Source organism: Gopherus evgoodei, chromosome 11 (genome assembly GCF_007399415.2).
Source record: "Gopherus evgoodei ecotype Sinaloan lineage chromosome 11, rGopEvg1_v1.p, whole genome shotgun sequence".
Classification (NCBI taxonomy): Eukaryota; Metazoa; Chordata; order Testudines; family Testudinidae; genus Gopherus; species Gopherus evgoodei.
In genome coordinates, this window is record NC_044332.1 from 519,429 (window position 1) to 545,694 (window position 26,266).

The window sequence follows — 26,266 nt, forward strand, 5'->3', positions numbered from 1 at the left end:
AGTTTGGTTCATTTAAGATTTTGACTTCATTTGATTCTATGCTTTTTCCCACATATAGTGCCACTCCCCCACTAGCATGACCTGTTTTGTCCTGCTGGTATATTTTATGCACTGATATTACTGTATCTCATTGATTATTCTCATTCCACCAAGTTTCTGTGATGTCTATTATATCAATGTCTCATTTAATACGAGGTACTCTAGTGCTCTCATCTTATTATTTAGACTTCTGGCATTGGTATATAAGCACTTTAAAAATTTGTCACTTTTTTTAGCTGTCCGCCGTTACATCAGGGGTGGCCAACCTGTGGCTCCAGAACCACATGCGGCTCTTCAGATGTTTAATATGCGGATCCTTCTATAGGCACTGACTCGGGGGCTGGAGCTACAGGCACCAACTTTCCAATATATTGGGGGTGCTCACTGCTCAACCCCTGGATCTGCCCCAGGCCCTGCCCCCATTCAACCCCCTCCGCTGAGCCTGCCATGCCCTCGCTCCTCCCTGCTCTCCCCCAGAGCCTCCTGCACGCCATGGAACAGCTGTGTGGGGATGGAGGGGGAGGCGCTGGGGGGTGGGGGAAGAGCTGGTGGGGAGCTGATGTATTACTGTGGTTCTTTGGCAATGTACATTAGTAAATTCTGGCTCCTTCTCAGGCTCAGGTTGGCCACCCCTGCATTACATAATGTAATTGAATGGGCCTCTTTTTCATTTGAGTGTTTCTCATCAGATCCTACCAGTATTTTATCATCTTCCATCCTCTCCTCCTTACAAAGACATAGAAAATATCCATTAATAGATCCTGTCTTAAGGGATGTCTCTGTAACAGCTGCAGTCTGGACTACGTGTGCATCTAGTCAACATCATAGTCAGTCATCGTGGAGTGTTTTGAGAGCAGCACAAACAAAGCCCCTAACACCACTCTAAGTATTCCCCACCTAGTCCTCCTTAGGGACGTAAAGCATCAGTAAGTGAACTCAGCAAGAGCTCCTCAAGGACTCCTGTCACTGCCTTTGGGGTGTTTTGAACGTGTGATTGTTACTAACATTTTGCATTACTGTTGGAAGGTGATAGCAAATCACATATTGGGATGGCTTTGTTGTTTAGTTGTATGTATTGTTTGCTTGACTGACTTTTATTTTTCTTGACTGAGGATATAAATTTTAATAAACTCTTGTAATTGTAACGTATGCCCCTATTTCAGGTAATTGAAGATATTGAATATCTGAAGTTTGATAAGGGACCTTGGCTGGAACAAGATGATGTTAGTTTCCATCACTTGAGGCTTTAGTAAGTAAACCTAATCCTATTCAGTTTTGCCGCTGAGGGGAAACTTTTATTGTCTTTGCATTTAAAAATAAAATGCATATTTGCACCAAGACTTAGTTTTATACTTTGTCAGAGGTAAACAATGATAGTAGAATTCCATGGTATAGGTAGCCTTTTATGAGAGAATGGTTGCCACTAGTCTGGTCTGGGGACCACCAACTTTAGTAAGCCAGACATCGGATGGTGGTGGCTTTTTGGTTACTATCAACTTGAACTAGATTCAGCCAGAGACCCACAGATGAAGGCACCATACCCCATTAATCAATCCCTAAACCACAGAATCCTATGCTTATTTCATAATATAAGAGCTTTGCCATGAACTGTGGCTTTTTGAGCTTTGGGAAATTGTGTTTAATGTGCAAGTACTCTTGTCCCTAAATAGTAACCATGCCAAGATGAGAGCCTGAAAACTTAAAAAACAAGTGCTGCAATGTGCAGTTAGCTACCCTGTATCTTTCACTGTCGCCTTTTGTTGGGTGGTGATGATATACTAAAGCTTGCTGAGATATGTTGCTGTTAAATTATAATGGACCCAATCTTAAAGGTTTGGAGGTCAGGGGGGAGCCCTGTTAAGCCCTTGTGTGCTGCACTTCCAGTTCCGTTTTCAGATCTCTGCTATTCAGGGAGAGCAACCAGCAAGGAATCTAAAAGGAATGTAGGAAAAGAAATGCAGCTTATGCCAACTTGGATGGTTGACAGGAACACCATTAATCAATACTGTTTTTCCAGTAAATAATCCTAGATAAAGAGCCTTAATTAATCCTAATCTATGTTTTAGAGTATTGCAGGTTTGGTGTCATTCATGCTCAATTATTCCAAGATTTTAGAATATTGCTCTTTCAGGACATTTTTTAAAAGGCTTCTGTTTAATTGGATCAATAGAGATAGAATCAGAAGAGAGAAGACTTTTCTGAAATAATCTCAAGCGGCATGGGGTCCGCTCCGGGTCTTCAGTGGTGGGGGGCGGTCCCTCAGTGCCGCCGAAGACCCGGAGTGCACCCCCCACCACTGAAGTGCCACTGAAGCCCTGGGTATTTGAATTGGGCCCTGCAGTTCCTAAAGCCGACCCTGCGCTCATCCCGATGTGTCCATGCATACTCTGAGCATTTAAAATTGGCAATAACTAAAGTATGATCAACATTTAAAATATAATGTATATAATAAACCAGTTAATAATACAGCTGTTTATATAGCTCTAGACACCAATGATATCAATAAATCCGTTACATCCTGTAATCTACAGCATGCTCCTTTCTTGAATTCCCAGAGTTAAAAAACTATGGAGTTTTTCCCCTCAGCAGAACTCAAGGAGCCTGCCCTGGTTGCACAAGCTCTACTTATGTGGGACTTGCCAAGTGTTAAAAGCTTTTATTTGTTATGGAAGAATCTACTTATATATTTCTCCTGTGCTGGGTGAGCTGCTGTCCATGTTCGTGCACATGCTGCCCCCGTGTGGACATTAAAAGGGATAAGCTATTAAGTTAAAGCCTCATTCTGTGGTGGAGTTACATAGGTTATAGGTCTCAAAGTGACTTCTTGGATCACCAAGTCCAGTCCCCTGCTATTGCAGACAACACCATCATATAGTCCTGTCCATAAAGTTAATTCTCAAATACAGCACAACGCATTTTATAATTTTACATCACAATAATTCGCACCAAATTCCTTCCAGCTTGTATAGAGCAACACTAGTCTCTTTAGTTTAATTTAATATGAAGGAAGTCTGTTCTAGGCTCCCTGTCATTTACTAAAATACATGGACGCAGAGCTGGTGGCTAGGGCACAGGACTGGGAAACGAGACCTGGGTTCTATTCCCAGCTCTGGTAGTGGCCTGAAGGGAGATCTTGAGCAAGTCACTTCCCACCTCTGTGCCTCCATTTCCCCTCTCACCTTTATCTGACTTGAATTCTTAGATTGCAAGCTCTTTGGATAAGGGACTGTCTTTAACTGAGTTTGTGCAAAGGCCAGCACAACACGGCTATTATGAATAAAAACAGCCATCCTGGGTGAGACCAAAGGTCCATCCAGCCCAGTATCCAGAGGGAATGAACAGAACAGGGAATCATCAAGTGATCCATCCCCAGTTGCCCATTCCCAGCTTCTGGCAACCATAGGCTAGGGACACTATCTGCCCATCCTGGCTAATAGCCCATCCTCCATGAATTTATCAAGTTATTTTTTGAACCCTGGTATAGTCTTGGCCTTCACAAATATCTTCTGGCAAGGATTTCCACAGGTTGACTGTGCATTGTGTGAAAAGATGCTTTCTTTTATTTGTTTTAAACCTGCTGCCTATTAATTTCGTTTGGTGGAACCTAGTTCTTGTGTTATGAGGAGGAGGAAATAACACTTCCTGATTTACTTTGTCCACACCAGTCATGATTTTATAGACCTCAAACATATCCCGCCTTAGTCATTTCTTTTCCAAGCTGAAAAGTCCCAGTCTTATTAATCTCTCCTCATACGGCAGCTGTTCCATACCCTTAGTCATTTTTGTTGCACTTTTCTGTATCTTTTCCAATTCCAATGTATATTTTTTGAGATGGTGCGACCACATGTGCACACAGTATTCAAGATGTGGGCATACCAGGGATTTATATAGCAGCAATACGATATTTTCGGTTTTATCATCTATCTCGTTCTTAATGATTCCCAACAAATAATATGCAAATAATAAATAAGCTAATCAAAAGGGCGGACCATTTCCACACAGAACAAACCCTGTGTAATAAAATCTTACCTCCCTGTCCTCTTTCCATCCCAAACTCTTGTTGGGGGTGGGAATGACGGGCCTCTGCACCATAGCCTGAAGGTAAAAGATACTGACTATTTCAGTGTGGGTGGGGAAAGGGGATCAGAAGTCAAGAGCCCTCTCAGAGAATGCTTTACCAGTATCTCCCATTCCTATATTCCAAGACTCCCATTGACTTCAACAGGCTTTGAATCACACCCAAAGGGAAGCCCGAGTGTGATTGCTGCCTGAAACAGAGAGAGGTTCTCCGTCAAGTGGGTAGATCCCATGCCATTTAGGGCAGCACTAACACCTTTAAACTCCTGAAACCAATGGGTTTGAAGTGCATCTTATGAGCATTGGTGTCATGGGCTCCCAGTGACCTACTTACTTAACATGTGGGCCGTTGGATTCCACTCTAGCTTTAGCTTCTGACTGGAGTTAATGCCTAGTCCCTTGTAGAGCCCATTGCGATAGCCCACTCTGGGGCAGACAAAGGAGTATCCTCTGTTGCTGGACTCGTATGTAAATAAATTACAGCTGAAATATTCCCAGACTGAGTGTTGCTCCCCCTGGGAAGCTAACCTGCAAAGCCCAGGATGTCTGCTGTGGTTTGGCAGAGGGTTAGTGCTGCTGTTAGAATGAGACACTGCTGTTGATAAATTGGAGGATGATATAAAGCCAGAGCTTTTAGGCCCCAGGGCAGAAAGGTACTTAAGCACCATGCCTAATGCTAACCATGTGCAAAGTCCTATTGATGTCAATAGCCATGGTTTGATGTCTTGTAAACAAGTGCTTCAGAGACCTAATCATGGGTCTCAGAGACCTAATTTTGGTAAGTTCTGTACAAATGCAGACCAAAAAGATGGCCCCTGCCTCAGAGAGTTTACATTCTATAGAGCTGGCAGACTTCCCTTAAGAGGGGCTGGGCATAGATGTGAAAAGAATCACTACTTGGAGAGATCCCTTCTCCATGGGAGGAGGCTAAGTTAATTCCACTTTAATGGCTTGTTGCTGTTCTACAGAACCTATATGGACCAGATTTAACATATGGCAAGGACAGAAATGCTCTTTGCTGAGCCAGTGGAATTCACAGTGGGAATCACATGCAATTTTTATACTGTTCTTCCAGGCAGAACTTACTCTGTCTTCAGTTTCTGCTTCTCTTGGGGTAGATGAAGGTGCAGGTGTGGGGAGAGTCATTGGCAGCGTGGCTCCTAATAGACCCATATTTGTCTTGGCTGGAGGGCCCATCTTCCTGTCCTGTAACTTGTGGATGGTGCTGGCTTTGGAAACCTATCTTCCTTGTTACACCTAGTATTCCTCTTGTTTTCCTTGTAAATGTTATTTTGCAGATAGGGTTTTAAACCCCCAAACCTGTTCTAAAAAAAAAATCCCAAAAAACAAAGTACCAGTCCTCTCCTGCCCCAATATACTAAATTGGAAGGGAAAAAATTGATCTCTGATTAAGGGGAAACCACAGTTTTATAGCAAGTAGTATGAACAGTTTTTTCAATTGTAGGAGAATTTATTTGACATTATTTCATCCTAACTTTGAAAAATGAGCATTTTTTAATTCATTTTTTGATCTTGGAATAATATTCAGGTTGTCAGTTTCAGAGTTCTTTTTACATTATCTATCTGTAATAGAGTGGCATGTAGATTTATATCTTAACTCACAAACCATTTGGGTTTATATTCAGTTGTGAATTAGGTAGCTAAGTAAGCAGAGACTGTGTTCTCCTATGTTCTAAACAGCATTGAGCACAGCGAGGTCCTGATTTGAACTCTTCGAGCACTACTATAATACAAATGATTAACCGTAGTAATTTTAATTGAGTTACCCTTTTCTGCACCGTGTTTACTCCTTTGCATGCTGGTGTAAATGTTTCTAAAGAAATGACAATCCCTGAAAACCAAAAGCACAGCTGTGTTTGTGTACCTCTGTTCTTGAATTCATTGTCAATTGCAATGCCATGATTGGTGTGATTTCCTCAGACTTTATATAGATGGCACTGTTCCTCTGTATATCGTTTCTTCATCTAAATAGTTGTGCTTTTCTAGCAGTTTCTTAAGCTCTTCAAGTCAATGTTAGGTTTTTGAATATGCTTAGTGTTGCCACAGAGTATCCCTTTTGTGGTGGATTGCTGCTTATATCTGTGGTAGTCAGAGGTGAACTGCAGCAAAATCCTAATAGCACAGCAATTCCTAGTCTGGTAAAGGGACACTACTGACATCAAAATCATGTTTCCAGTTGAAATTCCGTTACTGCTTGTTGCATGTAACATTGAGGGTTAATTAACTAAAACATTTCAGATAGGACTTTTGGGGAGATGGGCATGAATCTAATATTTTTTTTCTGTTTAGGTTCACTTGTCTACTTGGCAATTTTTTATATGAATCTTATGATGAAACATGACAAAGTGATAAACTTGATGTAGGAATATAGCAAGAGAGTAAATTTAATGCAATATATATTTTAAAACTGTTTCAACTTCAAAACTTTCAAAACACCTGGAGCAGCTATTAAAGTATGGAAATGCAGGATTATGCTACTCAGAACAGTGTTATCTATATCCCCAGGATGCACTATCCAGTTTATGGGCATAGCGATTTTTTGAGATATGCAGTTCCAAAAACCGGGCCACTTCTACAAAAGTCAGTAACTTCTCTTGCTTCTGTCTTCTTCTGAGTGTCTTGTCCAATTAGTACCTAATCTTTCCTCCAGCCCTATCCTTCTCCTCATATGGGAAAGAGGACTGTTAGGAGTTCATTAGTATGACATTCTGGGGTGCAATCCTGACCAGTGAGGGGCTGTATCATCACCTGCCCTGCAACTTGGGTGCTTCACAGTGCTTTGCTGCTGTAGCTCCCACCTGGGCCACTCGCAGACAGCATGCTTATAACACCGAGTGTCTATAGAGCCACAGTCCCAGTCCAGCAATTCTGTGCCCCCCCCCCCCCCCCCGCAACTCACCAGCTGCACTCTGGCTTCTAGCAGCCTTGGTTGCTGCCTGCAAGATGACCCCAACATGCTGCCAGTCCTGGGTTTCCCCCATAAAACATGTGTCCCTCTCTTGGACAATCCAGATATATTAGATCCAGTGCCTCTCTGAGTGGATCTATATACAGCAGTTTGCTACTCTAAATGGCATTACCTACACAATTCTGTTTAAAGACAACACTGGATTTGTTTTAATTAAAGAATAAAACAAGTTTGTTTAACTGTAAAGAGAGAGCTTAAGTGAACATCTGTATAAGGCATTAAAGTGAGAAATGGTTACAAGAGAAATAAAGATAAAATGTTTTCTAAACTTAACAACAAACTAGACTTGGGTCAAGGTGAAGTCCATTCCCACTAACATTGTTGACCAAATTCTCCCAAAGTCCAGCACTTGTTTCTTTTGTCATCTGAGGTGGAGACAGAGAGATGGAGAGGGAGAGAGAACTTGGGGTGTTTTGCCCCTCACTTTCATAGTTCAGTCACCCTTTGAAATACATTGTACTGAGGATTACCCCTAGTTAAAGTTCATTCAAACAGTAAAGAAGGCAACGTGGTGTCTGGTGGTGAAAGAGGTTGCACGCAGTTTCTTCTCACCTGTGCTGAAATGCAGATTTTCCGTGTCTCCTGTCTTCTCCCTCTCACTATCTGAGGATTCTGTTTACAACTTACATGTAAATTGAGGTAAACACACGTTTCTTTAAGACCTGCTTGACCAGTCTAGCCTAACTGGGGCTACATGGGTTTGAATATATGCTACCAACATCATTCAGGAAGAGTTCATAACTTTATATATAATGTTGCTACACACGTTTCATCATGATGTTATTGACCAGAGAGTGACTACTTTTCAAGTGATACCTCACAAGGCATATTTTGCACAAAGATTATTACAATGGTGTATAGGTTGCGAATATGGGGTGCATTCCATCACAATTGGGCAATTGTGGATAGCTCAAACATATTGCTGTCATTGGCACTTGTCTTTCTAGTCTCCCCTCTTGTTGTTTTCTTTCCCATGACCGCTTGCCATGACATCTTGTTGAGAGAGGCTAGAGAAGGATTGACAAACATCATCTGAGCCAACCTAAGGAACACTGTAGCTCCACACAGCAGTAAAACAGAGTTTTGCTGTGAAGAATGGTAGCATTCCCTCTACACATTGAGCATATTTCCTCTACTCTAGCCTCAGATCCCACCGGTTGGGAGATTGCCAGTAATTGAAGCGGGTGTTGTATGTGACCATGTCAAAAGCTACCATTGGGCCAGTTCTTGTTGTGTTGTGTTCTTGTTGTTGTGCACATGTATCACCTGGTATGTTGCCAGGTCCATTTAAAAACATTTTCATACAAACTGTTACTGAAAAAGTAATAGAAGAATATTTATAGCCTTGTAATGGAAGAAGAGACCTATTCCTTCACTTGTTCTTGAGCCCTTAAGAAATGAGAATGTATTAAATGCATTCAAAATCATTTAATAACATTCTCAAGAAAGTGTGAGTAAGATCTCTGTTAGTTTCATGAGCTGGGCTAAACTTAATTTACACAATTTAAGCAAACTGGATAAAAAAAAACAATATGAAGCTGTTCTGTTAAGCTCAAATTGTGTCTGGGACAGAGCCATAGATGTGTGATTTGTCCATTTCACTAAAGATGGAAATATAGATTAATATTGATGAGAAAAGCATCCTTCCACTGAAAATGAAATGCCAGAGCATGGACGGTGTTTGCAAAACATTAACAGAGTACAAAAAATCCATCTGTTTTATTTATATCTGTTACTGAGTTACAACATTGAAATGTTTCATAGAAGCAAGTAGCTGCAGCTTTCTGACACACCAGGCTTCCAGCAACTGCAGAGCTACCATTAGAAGAGTTAAGCCTTTCTTTCAAATAAAGGCCAAATGGGAAAAGGGCTATACTGAAATGGGGTAGGGAAGAGTGCAGCAGGCAGTCTGTTCATGCATACAATATAGCCAAAAGAGAACCTTGCATCTGCAGAAATATAGTTAAAATATTTTAAAAAATCAATTTTTTTGCATTTGCTTTTCCTGAAGTAATGACTTCTTTATTGTCCTTTGCATCCAGATTATTAATGCATTTCTGTTTTGCATTAATGTATGTCTCTGAATTGCAAAGTTGATTGATTTATTTCCAAGAAGGATAGACATAACTGTTTTTTTTCTTTCTTTCTTTCTTTCTTTAGTATGGAGGACAAACACAAAGTGGTGAACCCTACAACTATCCCTCGCTACATCCCAGAAATCACAATTGGAGGCAATGAATTTGATAAACTATATTACCAATACAGATCGGTAAGCAATGTCTGTAGGGGGTTGAAAATGTTGTGGACAGGAAAAGTTTGGGGAATGGAGAAGATATTCCAGAATTTGGCCCCAACCCTGTAAAGGTGTGAGCCCACGTATAAAGTGCTTTGTGTAGCTCAAAAGCTTCTTTCTCACCAACAGAAGTTGATCCCATAAATGCTGTTACCTCACCCACCTTGTCTTCCTACTATCCCAGGATAAGCACCACTGCAGCCACACTGCATAACTCAGTTATGTCAATTTTATGCATAATACGCTGATGTTTTTCCAGGAGAGGGGCCTCTTATCATATGTACTAGCTTTGTATAGAACCCAACTTTTCTTAAAATCTAGCCCCTATTTAGGGGAAATAATGAAGCAAATTATTAGGGCTATAAGCTGACTCTTTTTTCTCTAAATTTGGACTAAAAGATAAATCCTTTTTATATTCACCTTTCTGCCCTCTGATAAATCTAAAATACTCAAAGTCCAAAGAGAAAATTGAATCTCTGTTGAAACACCTTTTTTGATACAACTATGAAGTACTTGTTGCTTTCGAAAAGTAGATGCTGAGGATGTGAATGTTTCATCGGTTCAGTGAAATGTTGTTGCTTTAAATAAACATGTTCCTATAAACATGCAATATGCTGCACCCCTTCCTGCAGCCCACACACGATATGGCTATACAGCAGCTAAAAACCTATGGCTGGCCTGTGGCAGCTGACTCGGGCTCAGCTCTAAGGGGCCCTTTAACTGAGGTGTAAACATTTGAGCTCAGGCTGGAACTTGGGCTCTAGGACCCTGCAAGGGTCCCCTTAGACAGAGTCTCTTAGCCTGAGTCGGACGGCTTGCATCTAATTTCAGTGTAGACATACCCAGAGACTCCCAAACAAATTAGCTGCTTGCCATGCAGGTTTTGGAGATAATGGCTTGTAATTGGCTTCCTACCTTTTATGCAGTCAGTCTGTGGTATGATCCGCATTGAGTCTTGTGGGACTTAGCGAAAATTAACATCACCTGCTCTTCAAGGTACTCTGCAGAATTTCTGTAGGACTTGGTTCTGTAAATTCTTAGTTTGTACAAATTGAACAGCCAGCTGATGGTGGTGTCTCTATCTTTTTAAATTGCATGGAAACTTTTTCTCTGCTGACTGCTTGGGGAAACTAGGGCAGGTAAAAGTCCAAGGAAAGTGTATTTGGAAGTTGTAGTAAACTATGATCTGCAGAGTCAAAAAAGTTTAATTAGTGCACTAGCAGGGTTAGAAAAATCACTTGTGGTATGGATAATTAATGTAAAATTCTGGTCTTTGAGACCCATTTGGAGAGTGCAAACTATTGGTGGGGGGGAAGGGGAATCTGTGCATTAGGTTTAGAATTTCCAATAAATATTACCCCTTCTCTGCTCTTACTCAGTCTGTACATACCTGGCTGTAGAGGGAGGTGCTCTGGGTTCATACAATTCCACATCTTCTGAGATCTCTGTTAGAAAGCATTCTCTACAGCTTGTAAATTGAGTTAGAATAGCAGAAGTTCAAGTCAATTTGTGGCTTTGAATACTCCCTAATAAGTTTGAGGAAAAAATATTTCCAGAATTAAATACCTTTTATGGTAGCTTTTGGCATCATTTCCAGCATGAATCTGAAACTTTGGACTTGATGACTAAGTATATTTGTTCGAAGAATTATTAGGATTCTTGTGTTTCAACATGAAACAGAAACCTTTGTGTGCATCGTTGCATATTTAAGGGTGTTGCTCCGGTATGTGCGCTCTCATCAGTGCAGTATCCATCTGTACCTACTGGGCCTGTTCTGCCTAAGAAAACAGGCTTTCCTTGCTAAAGGATCACATTGTAATGGAGTTCAGAATAGTAGGTGTGCGTTGAGCTGCCTCAGTAGCTGACCGCAGTGCAGCATATTGGGAACTAGGGATGCTAGTTCTAGATACGCTTTTTTCCTAACTTGTGTAGCTGACAATCTTATGTTTGGCAACAAGGCAAGAGTGCCCTGTCTGAGTTGGAAATTGGCTTTCAAATAGTGAGATCCACTTCCCAGATATGATGGAAGGATTTTTGGGAGGAAGAACCGTGCAAGCCTTCCGGAAAGGAAGACAGGAAGCTCAAGTCACACCATTTCTCCATGATGCCAATCAAGGAAGGCATGATAGTCTAAGGACCAAAACCCTCCAGCTGAGACTGTGCTTAAGTACTTTCCTGTACTAAGGCCATATCCTACTGCTCTTTCTCTTCGTCTTTTCTTTTTGCTTGGCCAGTGTGTTTAAATGATAGTCATAACCCTTCTGTTCTCTCACGTGGCCTCTCTAAAGAAGGATTCCTACCCAAATGATGTATCTGCCCACAATCTAGCCTTCAACCGCTGAGCTCTTTTTTTCCTCCCTCCCCACTTCCCTCCTGCAAATGTGACCTAGCAGCTGCCTCCTTCCTCCTCCCACTCCCATCTGAAACCTGTCTGCTCCTGGGTAGCGTCCCTCCTTCCCTCACAGGCCTGTTCCTGCAGAGGTGCAGCATTAGAAGCATCTCCTCCTCCAGCCAACCAGCTGCTCCTACGCTAGGAAACACCCCTGGGGTTAGGGGGCCACACAAGAGCCATGAGTGGCTAGGGAAGCCTAGAGCCAGTGTCATGGAGGGGGCATAACAGAGCACAGTGCTGCAGAAAGTCTGAGCTTGTAGGCCTAGTCAGTTAGTGGAAATAATACACTTACAAAGGGAGTTGCACAGTATGTGTCCTATGTTTCATAAATCTTTCACATGTGGCTGGTTTTTTTTCCCCCAGTGCTTCTCTTCCCCATCCTCAAGGGTTCAGGCAAAATCACAACCCAAAGCTTACAAATAGATCACTAACCTCTAGGCTTTCCAGACCAGCGCGTGCATGTTGTTTTGCTGTTTAATAATGGCAGTTTCAAGGTTTCTTAAATTATAGACAAATTATTTTTCGTTCAAATTCTCATTAGGTTTGAGGACCTGTAAAAACACCTTCCTAAGAACAAGGTTTAAGGCATAGCTACCCTGTTTTTTTAAGGTAGTGAGGCAGCTGCATAAGATTTTTGTTTTTACCTTCAAACGGTCATAGAAATATAGGTCTGGACGGGAGCTTGAGAAGTCATCAAGTCCAGCCCCCTGCACTAAGGCAGGACCAAATAAACCTAGACCACCCCGATTGGTGTTTTGTCCAACCGGATCTTAAAAACCTCCATTGATTGGGATTCTACCCTTATATATAACTTCCTTCCTTCAATTTTTTTTTCTTTTTTGTTGTTGTTAAATGATCTCTCTGAAACAAGACTTGCTGCATCTTTCTTTTACTTTTAAGTAAGTATCTGGCTTGGTTCAGCAGCTTTTTATAAAATTTAAATTTAAACGTGTGTTGGGAGGTAAAAGGAAAATAACTTAGTAAAAAAAATAACTTTGTGTCAAGCCATGTAGATCACTGGAAGATTAGCATGTTAATTCTGACAGGAAGCAGCAGAAGACTTGAGAATTCTTTAACAAGTGCCCCTTCTCTCTTTCCAGTGATAGACAGCTTCTGACAGAGAATACGCCAAAGTCCTCAGCCTTCCTGGGGGTAATGCTAGATTACGTAGAGGTATCCACAGAGGGGAAGAAATCAAATAACACTACAGTTCACGCTCCCAAACTGAATCAGAGAGTCCTGCTGGAACCTTCTAGGGACTTCTTTTCTCATCCCTCCAGACGTGTCCTCTCTCTTCTCCCAAAATTAGGCAGATGATTATTTGAAGGGAAACGTTAATGCAAGCAGCATTTGTACCTCAGAAACCAGAGCTGGATAATTCTTCTCTTCTCACTGCAGATCAAAGGAAGACTAGTCAGTGTTTCCCCTACACACACTCTTAGAAAACCTTTGATATTGTTGTTAATTGAGAGCCAAATAAAATTAGTGGGGGCTAATTATCACTAGTCATCCTTGAGTCTGAGGCTGGTACTGAAGTCCACTGCTCCTTGTACATTGTTCAGGGCTGTAAACAGCATGGAAAATCATTTTCAGTGTGTCAAGTTCACTTGGGATTTCTCTGGAAGTGCAGCTCTGAATTAATAACCATGCAGCCTAGCAATTTGTCTCTTTTCTGGAATGTATGTTATAATTACAATAGATGGACGTCTCCCTTCTCATTCGTCTATGAACAAGAAGAAAACATAGCTATTGCATTAGAAGATCAGACCTGTGGTCTGTCTAGTCCAGTGTCCTGTCTCCTACAGTACTTAAACTAGCTCCTTTAGAGGAGGGTCTGAGAAACCAGTTAGCAGATGAATGTAGGATAACTTGTCTCCCTGTAACTCTTGTCTTGATCCCTATTAGAGATCTGGCTTAAGCCCTGAAACGTGCAGTTTAATATCCCTTCCCATTTATTTAAGTATTAACTGACATAACTGTGGATATTCTTGTCATCCATACAAATGACCGTTCCCTCTTAGGATCTTGTTCAATTACATCCTGTGGCAATGAGTTCCACAGTCTAATTGCATGGGTGAACAAGTATTTCTTTTGATCAGTTTTGAATTTCCCGCCTTTCAGTTTCACTGAATGCCTACTCCTCCCTCCCCAGAAAAAAAACCCAAACCCCACAGATAAGACTTCTATAAAGAGATGTATTTTTATTGTATAATAATGATACTAACCCAATAAGTGAGTTAACTAAAAGAAGATACAGCATGGGCCCTCACTGTGTGTGAAGTGCTACTTGGACACTTGCTGGCAGCTCTGGTTGGGATGGGGATGATGCCTAGAGTGGAAATAAACACCCAGGCAGGCCTCCAATCTTCCCATCCTTCTTCATTAGTACAGAGGCTCAGGGCTTCCATACTAATCCTCCCTTTACAATAAATACAAGGACACCACAGAGAAAATACTTTAGATGCTGGGGATTCCAGAGTCAGGGTGTGCAACAAGGAGATTGTGGCAGAATAATAAATGTAGGGTTAACACCAAAATAATTGTACTGTGGAGTAATAAACATTTTGGCCATTGGTCTCAGATTTTAGATATGGTGATTGAGACAAACAGCATGTTACCTACACAGAAAATGTCCTCAGAACATTGAAAAGAAAAAATTCTTTCCAAGCCAGACATTGTCATGTTTTCAGAACACTGCAGCTCTGTCTTTAATGTAAGTAATTACATTGTAAATTGTATTTCAGTTTAGCCTCTCTCTGTTTTTCCAAAATTAAGAAGGCTAATTATTGTTAGGGTAACTCCCTCCCTCCTTATGTATGACTTTATCAAAGACAGCTGCTATGGCAACACCATCTTCTGTTTTCTCTCCCCTGCTATTTTTTCCTTTGCCATCTTAAGTTGTTTTCATTTTTCTGGATCAAGGTCTCCCTTTCCATTTTTTATTTTAATGGAGATATTTGACAGCTTTAATACAGAGCACTGTCTGTTCTCAGAGCTGAGAAGAAAAGTTTAATAAAGACAGACGTGCAATAAACAAGAAAAAGGCTCTGATTTCTAAGTGTTCTGCTTTGTGAAATATTTGTCTTCAAAATTATTTTTTAGCAGATTCCAGTAAATAAAATTGTTCTTGACATCAAATTTAATGTTTGTGCATATTATGTGAAAAGACTGTTGTCTGATAAAATATCCTTAAGAGTCTAACAAACAAAAACTAGTAGATTTCCAATGAACTACCAAACTATCTTTAAAGCTGACCTGCAGAGCGAGAAAATGGGTGTTCTGTGCTTTTCTTTCACTACTTGTAAAATGGAACATAAAAGATTTTTGTTTGTTCTGTGTTGCTTTTTGCTTTAGAAGTTTAAATCTTACCTGCCCTGTTTTCCCTGGAAGAATCTTTAGACAGCTAAAGAAATAGTAGGATTATAAAGTAGAGTACAAAGGAAGTGAAACCAGTGTAAATGATGAGTTTGAAGGCTTGGCAGACTGCTTCAGAACTTTTTTGGGACATCATTACTAATACAATAAAATGCCAGCACCATTAAAATAATCATTTCGAACAGGAACCCGGTCAGCAAGAAACCTAAAAAAAAAACCAATCTCTCTTCATCGTTGCAAGAAGCGTGCAGTCAGCCCCCTCCAACAACACTGGTGAGCGGATGTCTTTTGCAACATACCTGTAAAGTCACCAAATTCAGGCTATATTGGACCAAGCAAGTTTCAGAATTCTGTAGCTCTCACAGAGTGCCTCTTTATAACAAAGGAGATACAGCTTGAGTGTTTCTACTGACCACTGCTGTGGCAGTATGGTGAGGGGAAAGGTGATTCCTTAGATATGCCTATTTAACTCCAAACAAATAGCTGTGAAGAAAGTTTTGTTAAAGATTAAAACCTTGGCTATTTCACTTCTGGGGTCAGAGAGCTCCCACGCCCCTCCTTTGGGCCACCCAGGAGGCCTTCAGCAGAATCGGGGAGGACAAGATTTGGTTATGATCCTAGTATCTCTTAGACAGGACTCTAGCTCTTGGAATGGGGAAAGACTTCAGGCTGCCTTTTTTTAGATTCTTTACTGTCCAAAGGACACTGGCCCCGTTATTTTCCCTTTGGTTATTCTTGACTTGCTCTGTAAGGCTGGATTCTGCAGGGCTCTCCAGGAATTTAAAATATTGCACAGTTTGTATGCTGGGTTTTGCACCGCCTAAAACTGAAGGGTCAGTTCTAATTTCTGAATTCCTTGGTTTGTGGGGAACATTGTTTTGGAGCTCTCACTGACAAGAAGCACTTCCGACAACACACAAACTGAATTATGTATAGAGCTAACTTTCTGGGGTTAAAACTGGCATTTCTAAAGCCTGCTGCTACCTTGCTAAAATACGTTAATGTGACACTAACCATAAGTAAGCCTAAAGGTAAGAGGCTTCAGATGCATTTTAGTACCGACTGATCAGAAAAATAAATACCCAGTTATACTTTATTCAGCCCGGCACTAGTCATTTGGCTCTATAGCGTCTTCCTGTGGCGTCATGTGGGGATCTGGGTCTGCTCCCCACTCTGCCACTGTCCTGATGGGCGACCTGCAGCAAGACACTGCACTTCCCTGTGCGTCAGTTTCCACCTGTAAAATGGGGATAATGATACTGCCCTCCATTGTAAAGTGCTTTGAGATCTACTGGTAAGAGCTGAGTAAGAGCTAGGTATTGTCTTACTGACCTAAAATCAATGTTTACTATTAACACTATTCTACAAAGAGAGAGCAGGGTGGATTCTGTTCTGCCTTGCATGTGAGTGCCTTGAATAGATGGTGTAGAGATTTGCCGTTACAGAAGTATATAATTTTGTTACTAATCTCTCTCTTAATTATCTAAAATCTGCTGCCTGAATCTTTATGATTGCAATGTTGTAAAAGCAAGAACACAGCTCTGCTCTAAGTTGTCTATAGTGCTGATAGTTGGAGAAATCAACTATTAATTTGAGCACGTTTGGTAAGTTAATTGGTGAAAGAAAACAAACAAGGAGTCCCAGAGATGTCATTGTTAATGACTCTTCTCAGCACCCTTAAAGGGCCTCAAGTAGTTTTCTGACAGTTGACCCAATATGAGCATTGGATGGAAAATATTTCACCTGGCATTGTACTCTTATGCTGCTGGTACCATATATGTTGTTTTTCAGCATTCTGGATATGCCAGCAGAGAAGTCTCATAATTTCCAGTTGATGACCAAAATCTTTACAGTACAGCTCAGTTTATATGCAGTTACATACATGTATCTATGTAAAATTTCAGAACATGTCAGCAAAAAAAGTGTGGCGAACATCCGTGTTACTTAAAAAAAAAATTGTATGCATTTCATTTTCTTTATTTTTTAGCAAAAATATAGAAAATGTTTGGATTGCCCTGACATTACTCTTGCTTATATTGGCATCATAACTGCAGCTTAGATCACCCTTTTCATGCCTATGTACACATGTATTAGGCCAAGCATACGAAGCTAGCAATAGAGGTGACTGAAAATCAGGGCCCTTTAAGATGTTGTTGAGTTGGGCCCCCAAAATCAAATCACTGATGAGAATCTTGACACATTTTATGCATTAAGAACCTAGAGGAAACCAGAGATCATTAATAACTATTCTAATAATGAGCCTGTCAGCTTAGCAGGACAGTTGCTCATCTGTTCATATTGTAACTTTTTTTTTACTTCAGTGAAGAATAGGTTACTTTAATATTAGGTCAGTACTCATTATTCAGGCTAAAAAAACCCTTGACTTCGTTGGGAGTTCTGCCAAAATCAGGAACTGTAGCAACGCCTTAAAAATTAGCATCCTAATTAGTGTGCTATTCTTCTGAAGCGTATGTATCTAGCTCACAGATTTTTTATTTTCTGTTAGATAATTTTGCACTGGAGCAAGTAATACCAAGCCTACCCCAAAAAGTCCAGCACAACCAATGTTTAAAGAGTTCTAAGAAGAAACGGTATCTGAAGTGAAAAGCTTGCACTTTAATTTACAGCCAGCTAAAATAAACCACCTTAGCTATAAACCTCTGAAAACCAGGCTTCTAATGGAAACAGCACTAGACCTTAACTAATAGCAGCAATGACAGGTGCTGCTATGGTACTTACTATAAATGGTCAGCAAATGAAAAGGCTTGGAGATTGGTAAAAGCCTCCGTGCTTTGCAGAGTGATGTCTTGTGTTTTTAAATACTCTTTGATCAACAGTGTTCAAAACCTGATATTTATGGACCTGTCCTAGCTGTTAAGCACAGCAGTTAATGAAAGCAGCCAAGGAGTTGGGGGAAGGAGAGTAGTTCTTCTCCTTGGTCCAGAAATTCCGGAGAATAAGACAGGCTCCAAACTCCATGATGGATTTAGATATTTCCAGATTGTTTAAACTCTCAGGCAGCTCTGGCTACGCTTTTCTGATTTTCAGTTTTTTGGAGGATCTGTGTAATGCAACTGTAGTGTACAGTAAACACCTCATTGAAGCTGTTCGTTATTCTATAACATATACCATTTTAAAGAGGCATTTCATCATATTCATGGTCTTGACACACACTTCTGTGATATAGTTTTTAAGTTAATTAGTAAAGTGATCTTTTATTTTTTATGTAATTTGCTTTTTAAAAATCTGAGCAAATTAATTCCTTTGTATGAGTCACTTCTGTCTTCGGAGCAGCAATTCAGTTTGAGGAGTTGATGTGTCACATACTCTTGTTAAGATGGGCCCTGTGGTCAAGTTTGATTAATTCAGTGCAGAGTTACATAGGAGATCCAGGCTTGATTCCTGGTGTCGTACTTCTCTCTGCCAGGATAGTAGAAAAGGCTTTGTTGGGGATGGATCACTTGGTGATTACCTGTTCTATTCATTCCCTCTGGGGCACCTGGCACTGGCTACTGTCGGAAGACAGGATACTGGGCTAGATGGACCATTAGTCTGACCCAGTCTCACTGTTCTTCTGTTTTGCATTACTCAGCAGTGACTGTGCTGGAAGGCACATTTCTGCTTCGCAAGGGAGATGTATTAGAATGATCCGTTGTGTGTTTCCATTGGTCATGTGTGTCTGTCATCCCATCTTGTGTTTGACTGGAAGCCCTTTAAGGCAGACGCTTGTTTTCTGTGTTGGCACAGCATCTGGCCAAGCCCTCTAGATGTTGTTGCAGTACTACAGATAACTTGGTTTTGTTTACTTTATCAGAAGGTGGGTTCTGGGATTTGTATATGAAGATAAACTGCACCCCACAATCCTTTTCTACTTGGGAACCTTAGTAATGACACAGTCCACAGATCTGGCCATGCTGTGTGCAGTGCAAGGCCCAGGAGGAATTAAAGGGACACAGGTGGCTTTTTCTATGTTTCATACCTCTCCTCCCTTCCTAATCATGGCACTTCAGGTTGCCTTTGTTCCCAGGAGTAATTTAAATAGTTGGGGATAGGCAGAGATAGCAGTGTTCCAGCTACGCCCCTTTCCCTGGCCACACACCATAGGTTCAGCTCCTGCCCCACTGGAGAAATCCTCTAAACCGGGGATTCTTTGGTTGGCCATTCATGTCATCACAAAACAGATTTAACTGGGACAGGATCCTGGCCCTAAATGTTTCCCTCTTATTTGTATGAGGAGATGCCTGCTCTGATTTTTACCTTGCCAGTCAGCTGCATCTTCCCTTTAGTCTAATTCAAGCCTTAGTGAAATTGACCAGTTTTCTCAAGCACAGAGCAGTACCATGAAAAGGCCAGCCACTCTCATTAACGGTGTGGATTAACTGATTTTCATTACTACTCTCTGAGAAACTCTGCTTGTTCTCCATGAGACTTAAAACTTTTCTAACTCCTAACAAAAGAGGATGTAGCGGGTAGTCAGGGTGATCCTCCCCCACCTCTGACCAAAAAGGTGTGGGTAGGTAAGGTGCAACCCCCTCCTAGGAGCCCAGTTTGGGGGGAGGGGATAATGGGACTGAGATGCAGTGTGTTTCAAGTACAAATCCTGCTCTGCTTCTGCCTTTTACATAAAGAGAAAAAGTTGACTTTTGACTAAACTGTACTTACCCACCAGTTATTTTTAAATGCATGTTTAAATGACCTAAAAGGACTTCACTAGAATCACTGGAAAAGATTTTCTCGATCATTCTGCATTCAGAGGAAGGTGGCATCCTCTGTGAAGTGTGCTCATAACAAACCATATATATTTTTATAATAATTTTGGAGTTACATCACTTTTTCAGATAAGTCCCCTTGCATCCACTTCGTTGCTGCAGGTTTGTTTTCAGAGCTGTTGCTACATGGCATGGCTTACTACATATGTGGCTTCATTTAACTATTCGTTTCCCTTTGAGTTGTTAGCAATTTAAGAGCCTGTTTAGTAATATGTCCCCAAATTTATATAATCTTGGCTCTGTATTTTAACAAATGTCTTTGCCAAAAGTCTGACTGAATAACCCTCCTTCAATGAATACATTATAACAGGGGTAGGCAACCTATGGCACGGGTGCTGAAAGCGGCATGCGAGCTGATTTTCAGTGGACTCACGCTGCCCGGGTCCTGGCCACCGATCTGGGGGACTCTGCATTTTAATTTACTTTTAAATGAAGCTTCTTAAACATTTTAAAAACCTTATTTACTTTACATACGACAATAGTTTAGTTATATATTATAGACTTATAGAAAGAGACCTTCTAAAAACGTTAAAATGAGTTACTGGCACACAAAACCTTAAATTAGAGTGAATAAATGAAGACTCGGCACACCACTTCTGAAAGGTTGCCGACCCCTGTATTATAACAATGGCTTTCATGTACTTTATATCTCTAACAAAAAACACATGGCATCTTTGTACTGGGTAATTTGAATTGTGGTGGAGATACAGTATGGGGTTTTTTAGAGTGGATATTTACTGAGAAATGAAATAATAAAATTCATGTTTTCTCCCCCCAGAGATGATGCCCCCCCTTCCCGCCTCTCCCCTCTTCCCCCATTGCTTTAATAATCTGATTATCATCATCTGGGAATTTCTTTAAATCTACCTTAACAAAGCTGAGGAGAGCAATTTTTATGCTAGAATTAATAGATGCAGGCTGGACACAGCATGCCTGATGCCTTAATAGATTTTTTTTTCTCCAGCTTTCCACTGTAAATTTGTGTTGCAGAGATGGAAACAAATGACTTATGCTATCACAGATCTACTCTTCAGTCAGCAGGAGTTGCTGTTAACAGGACTACGTGATTGCATCTGATATTTAGACGAGACATTAAAAGGCAACTTTTAAATTAAAAACCTTAGAGAATCTGATCAAGGGTGACTTGTAATAGTTTCTACTAGGTGGGGTGGGTGGGTGTGTTTGTGTTCAAGACACGGAAACATTTTGTGACTCACTTGATCTCTGTCGTAACAAATGTTGCTTGCTTTCTGACCTTAATCCAGGACGAGGCCATTTTTGTTAAATAGTTTGCTACGCCACAGAATATTTATCTATCGACCACATCAATACCTAATTGCACCCCTCTTCCCATGCTATGAACAGGTGCACTTACTTTAAATAGTTCTTTCTTCAGACTTCATTTGTTCTTTAAACAAGAAAAACGATAAGCCTGTGGTTCTTGCTGTATCACCACTGTCTGTGTGGGGAAACGAGGCAGGGAAGAGTTTGTACATCACAGATCAATGTTTGGCATTTTTTAAAAAATCATTGAGGTCACAGTAGATTTTTACAATGTTTCGTTTTCTTCACGTGCTGAGCATCATCTTACGGACCTGTGATGTGCTTTGTATATTTGATGTTAGTTATGTACCAACTCTTTAGAGAGAGAGATGGCTTTTGTTATCTGATGGATCCTGCAAAGAGGACCCTGAGAACTTCTGGCATTCTTAGACCATTGCCCGTGCCTCCTTCAGAGAAATTGTTAACAGCTCAGAGTTTAAAAAAGGCTGAAATGTATTTCCCTCTGTTTGACTCACTGAATTTGGGGAATTTGTTGCCAAAGTAGTTATTTTATGTCTGGTTTCACTCATATGGATCAGCTTGTAAACTCAGGCCTCAGTATGTGTCTACTGAATACATGCAGTATTCTAGATGTGTTGGTCCCAAGACCTGAAGAAGAGCTCCTGTGTAAGTTTTTTGAAAGCTTATCTCTCTATCACCAACAGAAGCTGGTCCAATCAGATTTTACCTCACCCACCTTGTCTCTCTACTGGGTGGGTCAGTTTACACTCGCCCATAGACAGCCTGCCAACCTGAAACATATTCTCACCAGTAACTGCACACTGCACCATAGTAACTCTAGCTCAGGAACCAATCCATGCAACAAACCTCAATGCCAGATCTGCCCACATATCTACACCAGCGACACCATCACAGGACCTAACCAGATCAGCCACACTATCACCGGTTCATTCACCTGCACGTCCACCAATGTAATCTATGCCATCATATGCCAGCAATGCCCCTCTGCTATGTACATCGGCCAAACTGGACAGTCTCTGCGGAAAAGGATAAGTGGACACAAATCAGATATTAGGAATGGCAATATACAAAAACCTGTAGGAGAACACTTCAACCTCCCTGGCCACACTATAGCAGACCTTAAGGTTGCCATCCTGCAGCAAAAAAACTTCAGCACCAGACTTCAAAGAGAAACTGCTGAGCTTCAGTTCATCTGCAAATTTGACACCATCAGCTCAGGATTAAACAAAGACTGTGAATGGCTAGTCAACTACAAAACCAGTTTCTCCTCCCTTGGTTTTCACACCTCAACTGCTAGAACAGGGCCTCATCCTCCCTGATTGAACTAACTTCATTATCTCTAGCTTGTTTGCATATATATACCTGCCCCTGGAAATTTCCACTACATGCATGTGAGGAAGTGGGTATTCACCCACGAAAGCTCATGCTCCAAAACGTCTGTTAGTCTATAAGGTGCCACAGGACTCTTGGCTGCTTTTACAGATCCAGACTAACATGGTGACCCCTCTGATAGTTTACACTGGGTCTACATTAAAACTTCCGCTAGTTTATTAATATTGGATAGGGGTGTAACTTTTCTTATGTTTCTATACAGACCATAGGCCTAAGATAGCCGCAGTTATAGCGGCATAAAAGTGCATTTGTTGATGTACCATCTTTCATCGGGGAACTGAAATAAGTTTTGACAGCCAGACACCTTTTTGCCAGTTGGCAGGATAACCTTTCCCAGTGTAGGCTTGGCATTAGACACTGTGATTTGTAATCCTTTAAAAATGCTGATACTCAAAAGAAACAACCCACTGCCTCCCCCCAAAATCTTAGTAGCTTGAAATTGAATTCTGTATTGCAGTGGGATTTCTCACAGTGTCCCGTGGGGTGGTTTTGTGCTGTTCCTGGATACTGAAAATGTAGGCTGGGTAATGCTTTGGTTCCCTGCCTGTGCACATGAACAGGACGCAGGACTGTGCTGTCCTGGCATTGCTCAGCAAGGCTGCCTGCGCTTCTTTCCTTCCACCGCCATGCAGGAAGTAGTTCTTGAAGTAGAAGAGTTGTGTGTGTACTGAGAAATTGCATGAGACTGTCCATCAAGGGATTGTCTTTTTTAATATTGCACTTGAATTTTCCATGCGCTTTCTCACACTCAGAAGGTCTGCTAATCCCCTGTCCACCTCAGACATGGATTCCACAGTTGCTTCCCTTTCCTAGCAGTCTTGGCCTCTCCCCTTTTCTCTGCACATCCCACCTGTTGCTTGTTTTTCACATGGTTCTCTCCACTCATTCCTCTTACCTGTCAACTTCAAGTCTGATCAGCTTCCCTTTCCCTTACGGTGTTAGGCTGACACATCCCAGAGGGTTGGACCTGGGCTATACCACAGAAATTGTCAGCCAGAGCTGTTTTTAGATGAGTCTCTCACCAGAACTACCTAAAAAGTTGGATGATGCCAGCTGGAGAGTCCATTGGGATCTCACGTGAAGGGGACATGATCTGCTTGGGCAGAACTGAACTTTCTAGAATGTTAAGGGGAAAGCTGTCTAAAATCTATCCAGAAGACTGGTTTCCATTTAAAGAGATGGTGTGTTAAGTAATACATAATTCTATTTGGGAATGCATTACACTGTGTATAAGTAGCATATGGTAATAAGATTGTGTTGTGTCCCAATCGAAGGTTGTCTTCGCTTTATTTTCAGATGAAGTCGTTGAGACCTGAATAAATGGTATGAGGAACTTTAGCTGCCATGAAAATTAGGAAACAGCTGTCTGTTAAATGCAGTGAAAATACTGACCCCTTGAAAAAGTTTTCTGTTTTAATGAATTCAAGTTAGATCTGCATAAAAAGGCTGAATATTAATGTGTTTTAAATGGATTAGTTTTCCTTTAATAATTGACTGGGCCATCTTTGTATTTTCATTTTCGTTTATTTTGGGATTAGTAGCTACACTCTACTCCATTTCTGTGAGACAAATGACAATGAACCCTTTAAACGTTTAGGATCCCCTCTCATTACAACTACTCGTTAGGCTATCATAGGAAGGTGTCCAGGTTTCTGAAGCTGTCAACCAAGAGACATATTGGCCACTGGTTTTTAAAGCAACTTCTCATTGTGGAGAAGTTGAAGTTGAAATTGAAGTTACTTTAAAGAGGCCTGTTTTTTAGAAAGTGCTGAAAATTGGGCACCCAAAAATCACTAGTCTTTTTTTAAATTGAAAACATGGCCAAAGGTGTTGGGGGGTGAAGTGCAGAAGAAGAAGAAAAAACGGTTTATCATCATAAATGGCCTAGCCCTGACTGAGCTTGTTTGTTTTTTCTAGCTTCCTGGTCGCAATTTTGACAAAGGTTACAACTCCGAGGTGGGGGACAAGTGGATCTGGCTGAAATGAAACCCGCTGCACTTTGAAGCCCTAACACCAAATGACCATAGAACTTGAATGATGAAGAAGCTGCTTTCAATCTCTTTGCTCACCATTTACTGTATATGGAGCACAAAGGACACCGTGTAAATGATTCGGAAAACAGAGTGTAAGAGAATGGCCTCAAAGTAAGACAACCCCCCGTAATATTTAATTCAAGGAAACTTCTTGCCTCCTTGTGGATTCAGCTCATTTTTGTTTTAGAATGATCCCCAATAATTGTAATAATCTGACATTGCAGTGGTAGCCTTTCTAAGATCAACATGGAATCACCATCAAAACTGGGGCTTTGTATTATACAGGATTGTGATTGTTTGACTGAAAAGAAATAAAACCCGTATCCTTATGATTTTTCCAATTTATATTTCCATCTCCGTCGCACACAGTTCTGTTAGACACACCATTCTGCTGCAGCTGTATTTCTGTAAATTGGTCTTTCATAGGTATTGACATCAAAGCAAACAAGTATATATACATTAAAAAAAAAAAAAAAAGCCACCAAGAGTGAGGGGAAATGAGTAGCAGTCACATTTAAACAAAGTATTCGTTGCACTTACAGTTGTAAAGATTTCATCATAATTGCCAGCGGCTGAGTATGAATTTCTTTCTCTAATATAAAACCATAAATCAAAATGTTGGAGTGTAAAAGGCAAAGTAAAAGTCATCATTATTTTACATGTCTCTAAAAATCTAAGTTCTAGAGTTCTTTTAAATAAATGATTCATTTGGCTTTAGTTACCAATCATAAAAATTAGGCTTCTTGGCATTAGCTCTAGCAGCGCTGTCCAGATTCAGGCTGTTGTAATTCTGCATTTCCAGCTAGGGGCCAAGTACTTTAATCATTGAATGAAAGTGCTGCCAGGCACTCCAACATTTAGAGCAATGCTTTTGTCTAAGCAACCACGTCTGGCCCTTTTCCTGCACCAACCCTACTGTGAAAAGGCTTCTTTAAAAATGGCCTTGGGGGCCCAGTTAGATGTTGAGATAGGCAAGCCCCCTTCCGGCCTATTTCCTTGGGCTGATCAAAAATCAGCTGTTTTGCTCCATTTGGTAGTGTATTGCTAATGCCCCGTTCACGCTGTGGCTTTCAGATCAGCTTCTGCAGTTCCAGCATAATGTCAGATGTGCAAGTAAAGCAGGAAAGTCCTTAGTGACAAATGCATGTGCCCAACCACCTGGGCCACAGTTCCCTGTTCCAGACCGGCCTGGAGCACTGCAGAGCTCTCAGGCTGTGGGCCTCAACAGATCCTCCAACCTCAAGGCTGGAGCTTGGCATTTCCCCCTCTGGAAACGTGCATATGCAGGTACCACTCAGAAACTTGACTGCCGCAGGAGATAGGCAGGTGTAGTGGCCAAAGAGTGCAGCAGGAATTGGCAACACAGTCACACACTTCCTTAGTCCTCACACCTATCCAGATGGCTGTGTGCCAGCTCTCACGTCAGCATGGGCCAGTTTTGAGGCCCCTCTTGCCACCTGGACCTTGTATTAGCCTTGCAGATGAGATGCAAGCTGAGCAGTGAGTGTGCTAGGGATATATTTTACTAGCTTTTCCTTCCGGGCTTTGAGTGCCACCCTACAAGCAATCATTAAGGAGGGGTGGAGGAGAGATGACGTCTGC

At 41.2% G+C, this 26,266-nt stretch overlaps 1 protein-coding gene across 2 annotated transcripts in view; it reads left to right on the forward strand.

Annotated features, from left to right (window-relative positions):
• Positions 1–24,993, forward strand: part of NDUFA10 (NADH:ubiquinone oxidoreductase subunit A10) — a 65,239-nt gene extending 40,246 nt beyond the window's left edge. Inside the window, exons 8-10 of one of the 2 annotated variants that reach the window (XM_030579664.1) lie at positions 1,203–1,288; positions 9,266–9,374; positions 24,549–24,993. In XM_030579664.1, the coding sequence (XP_030435524.1) occupies positions 1,203–1,288; positions 9,266–9,374; positions 24,549–24,617 (264 nt within the window). In that variant the 3' untranslated portion in view covers positions 24,618–24,993. The remainder of the gene's footprint in view (positions 1–1,202; positions 1,289–9,265; positions 9,375–24,548) is intronic. The other variant, XM_030579665.1, reaches the window with a different exon arrangement.
• Positions 24,994–26,266: the final 1,273 nt, after the last annotated feature.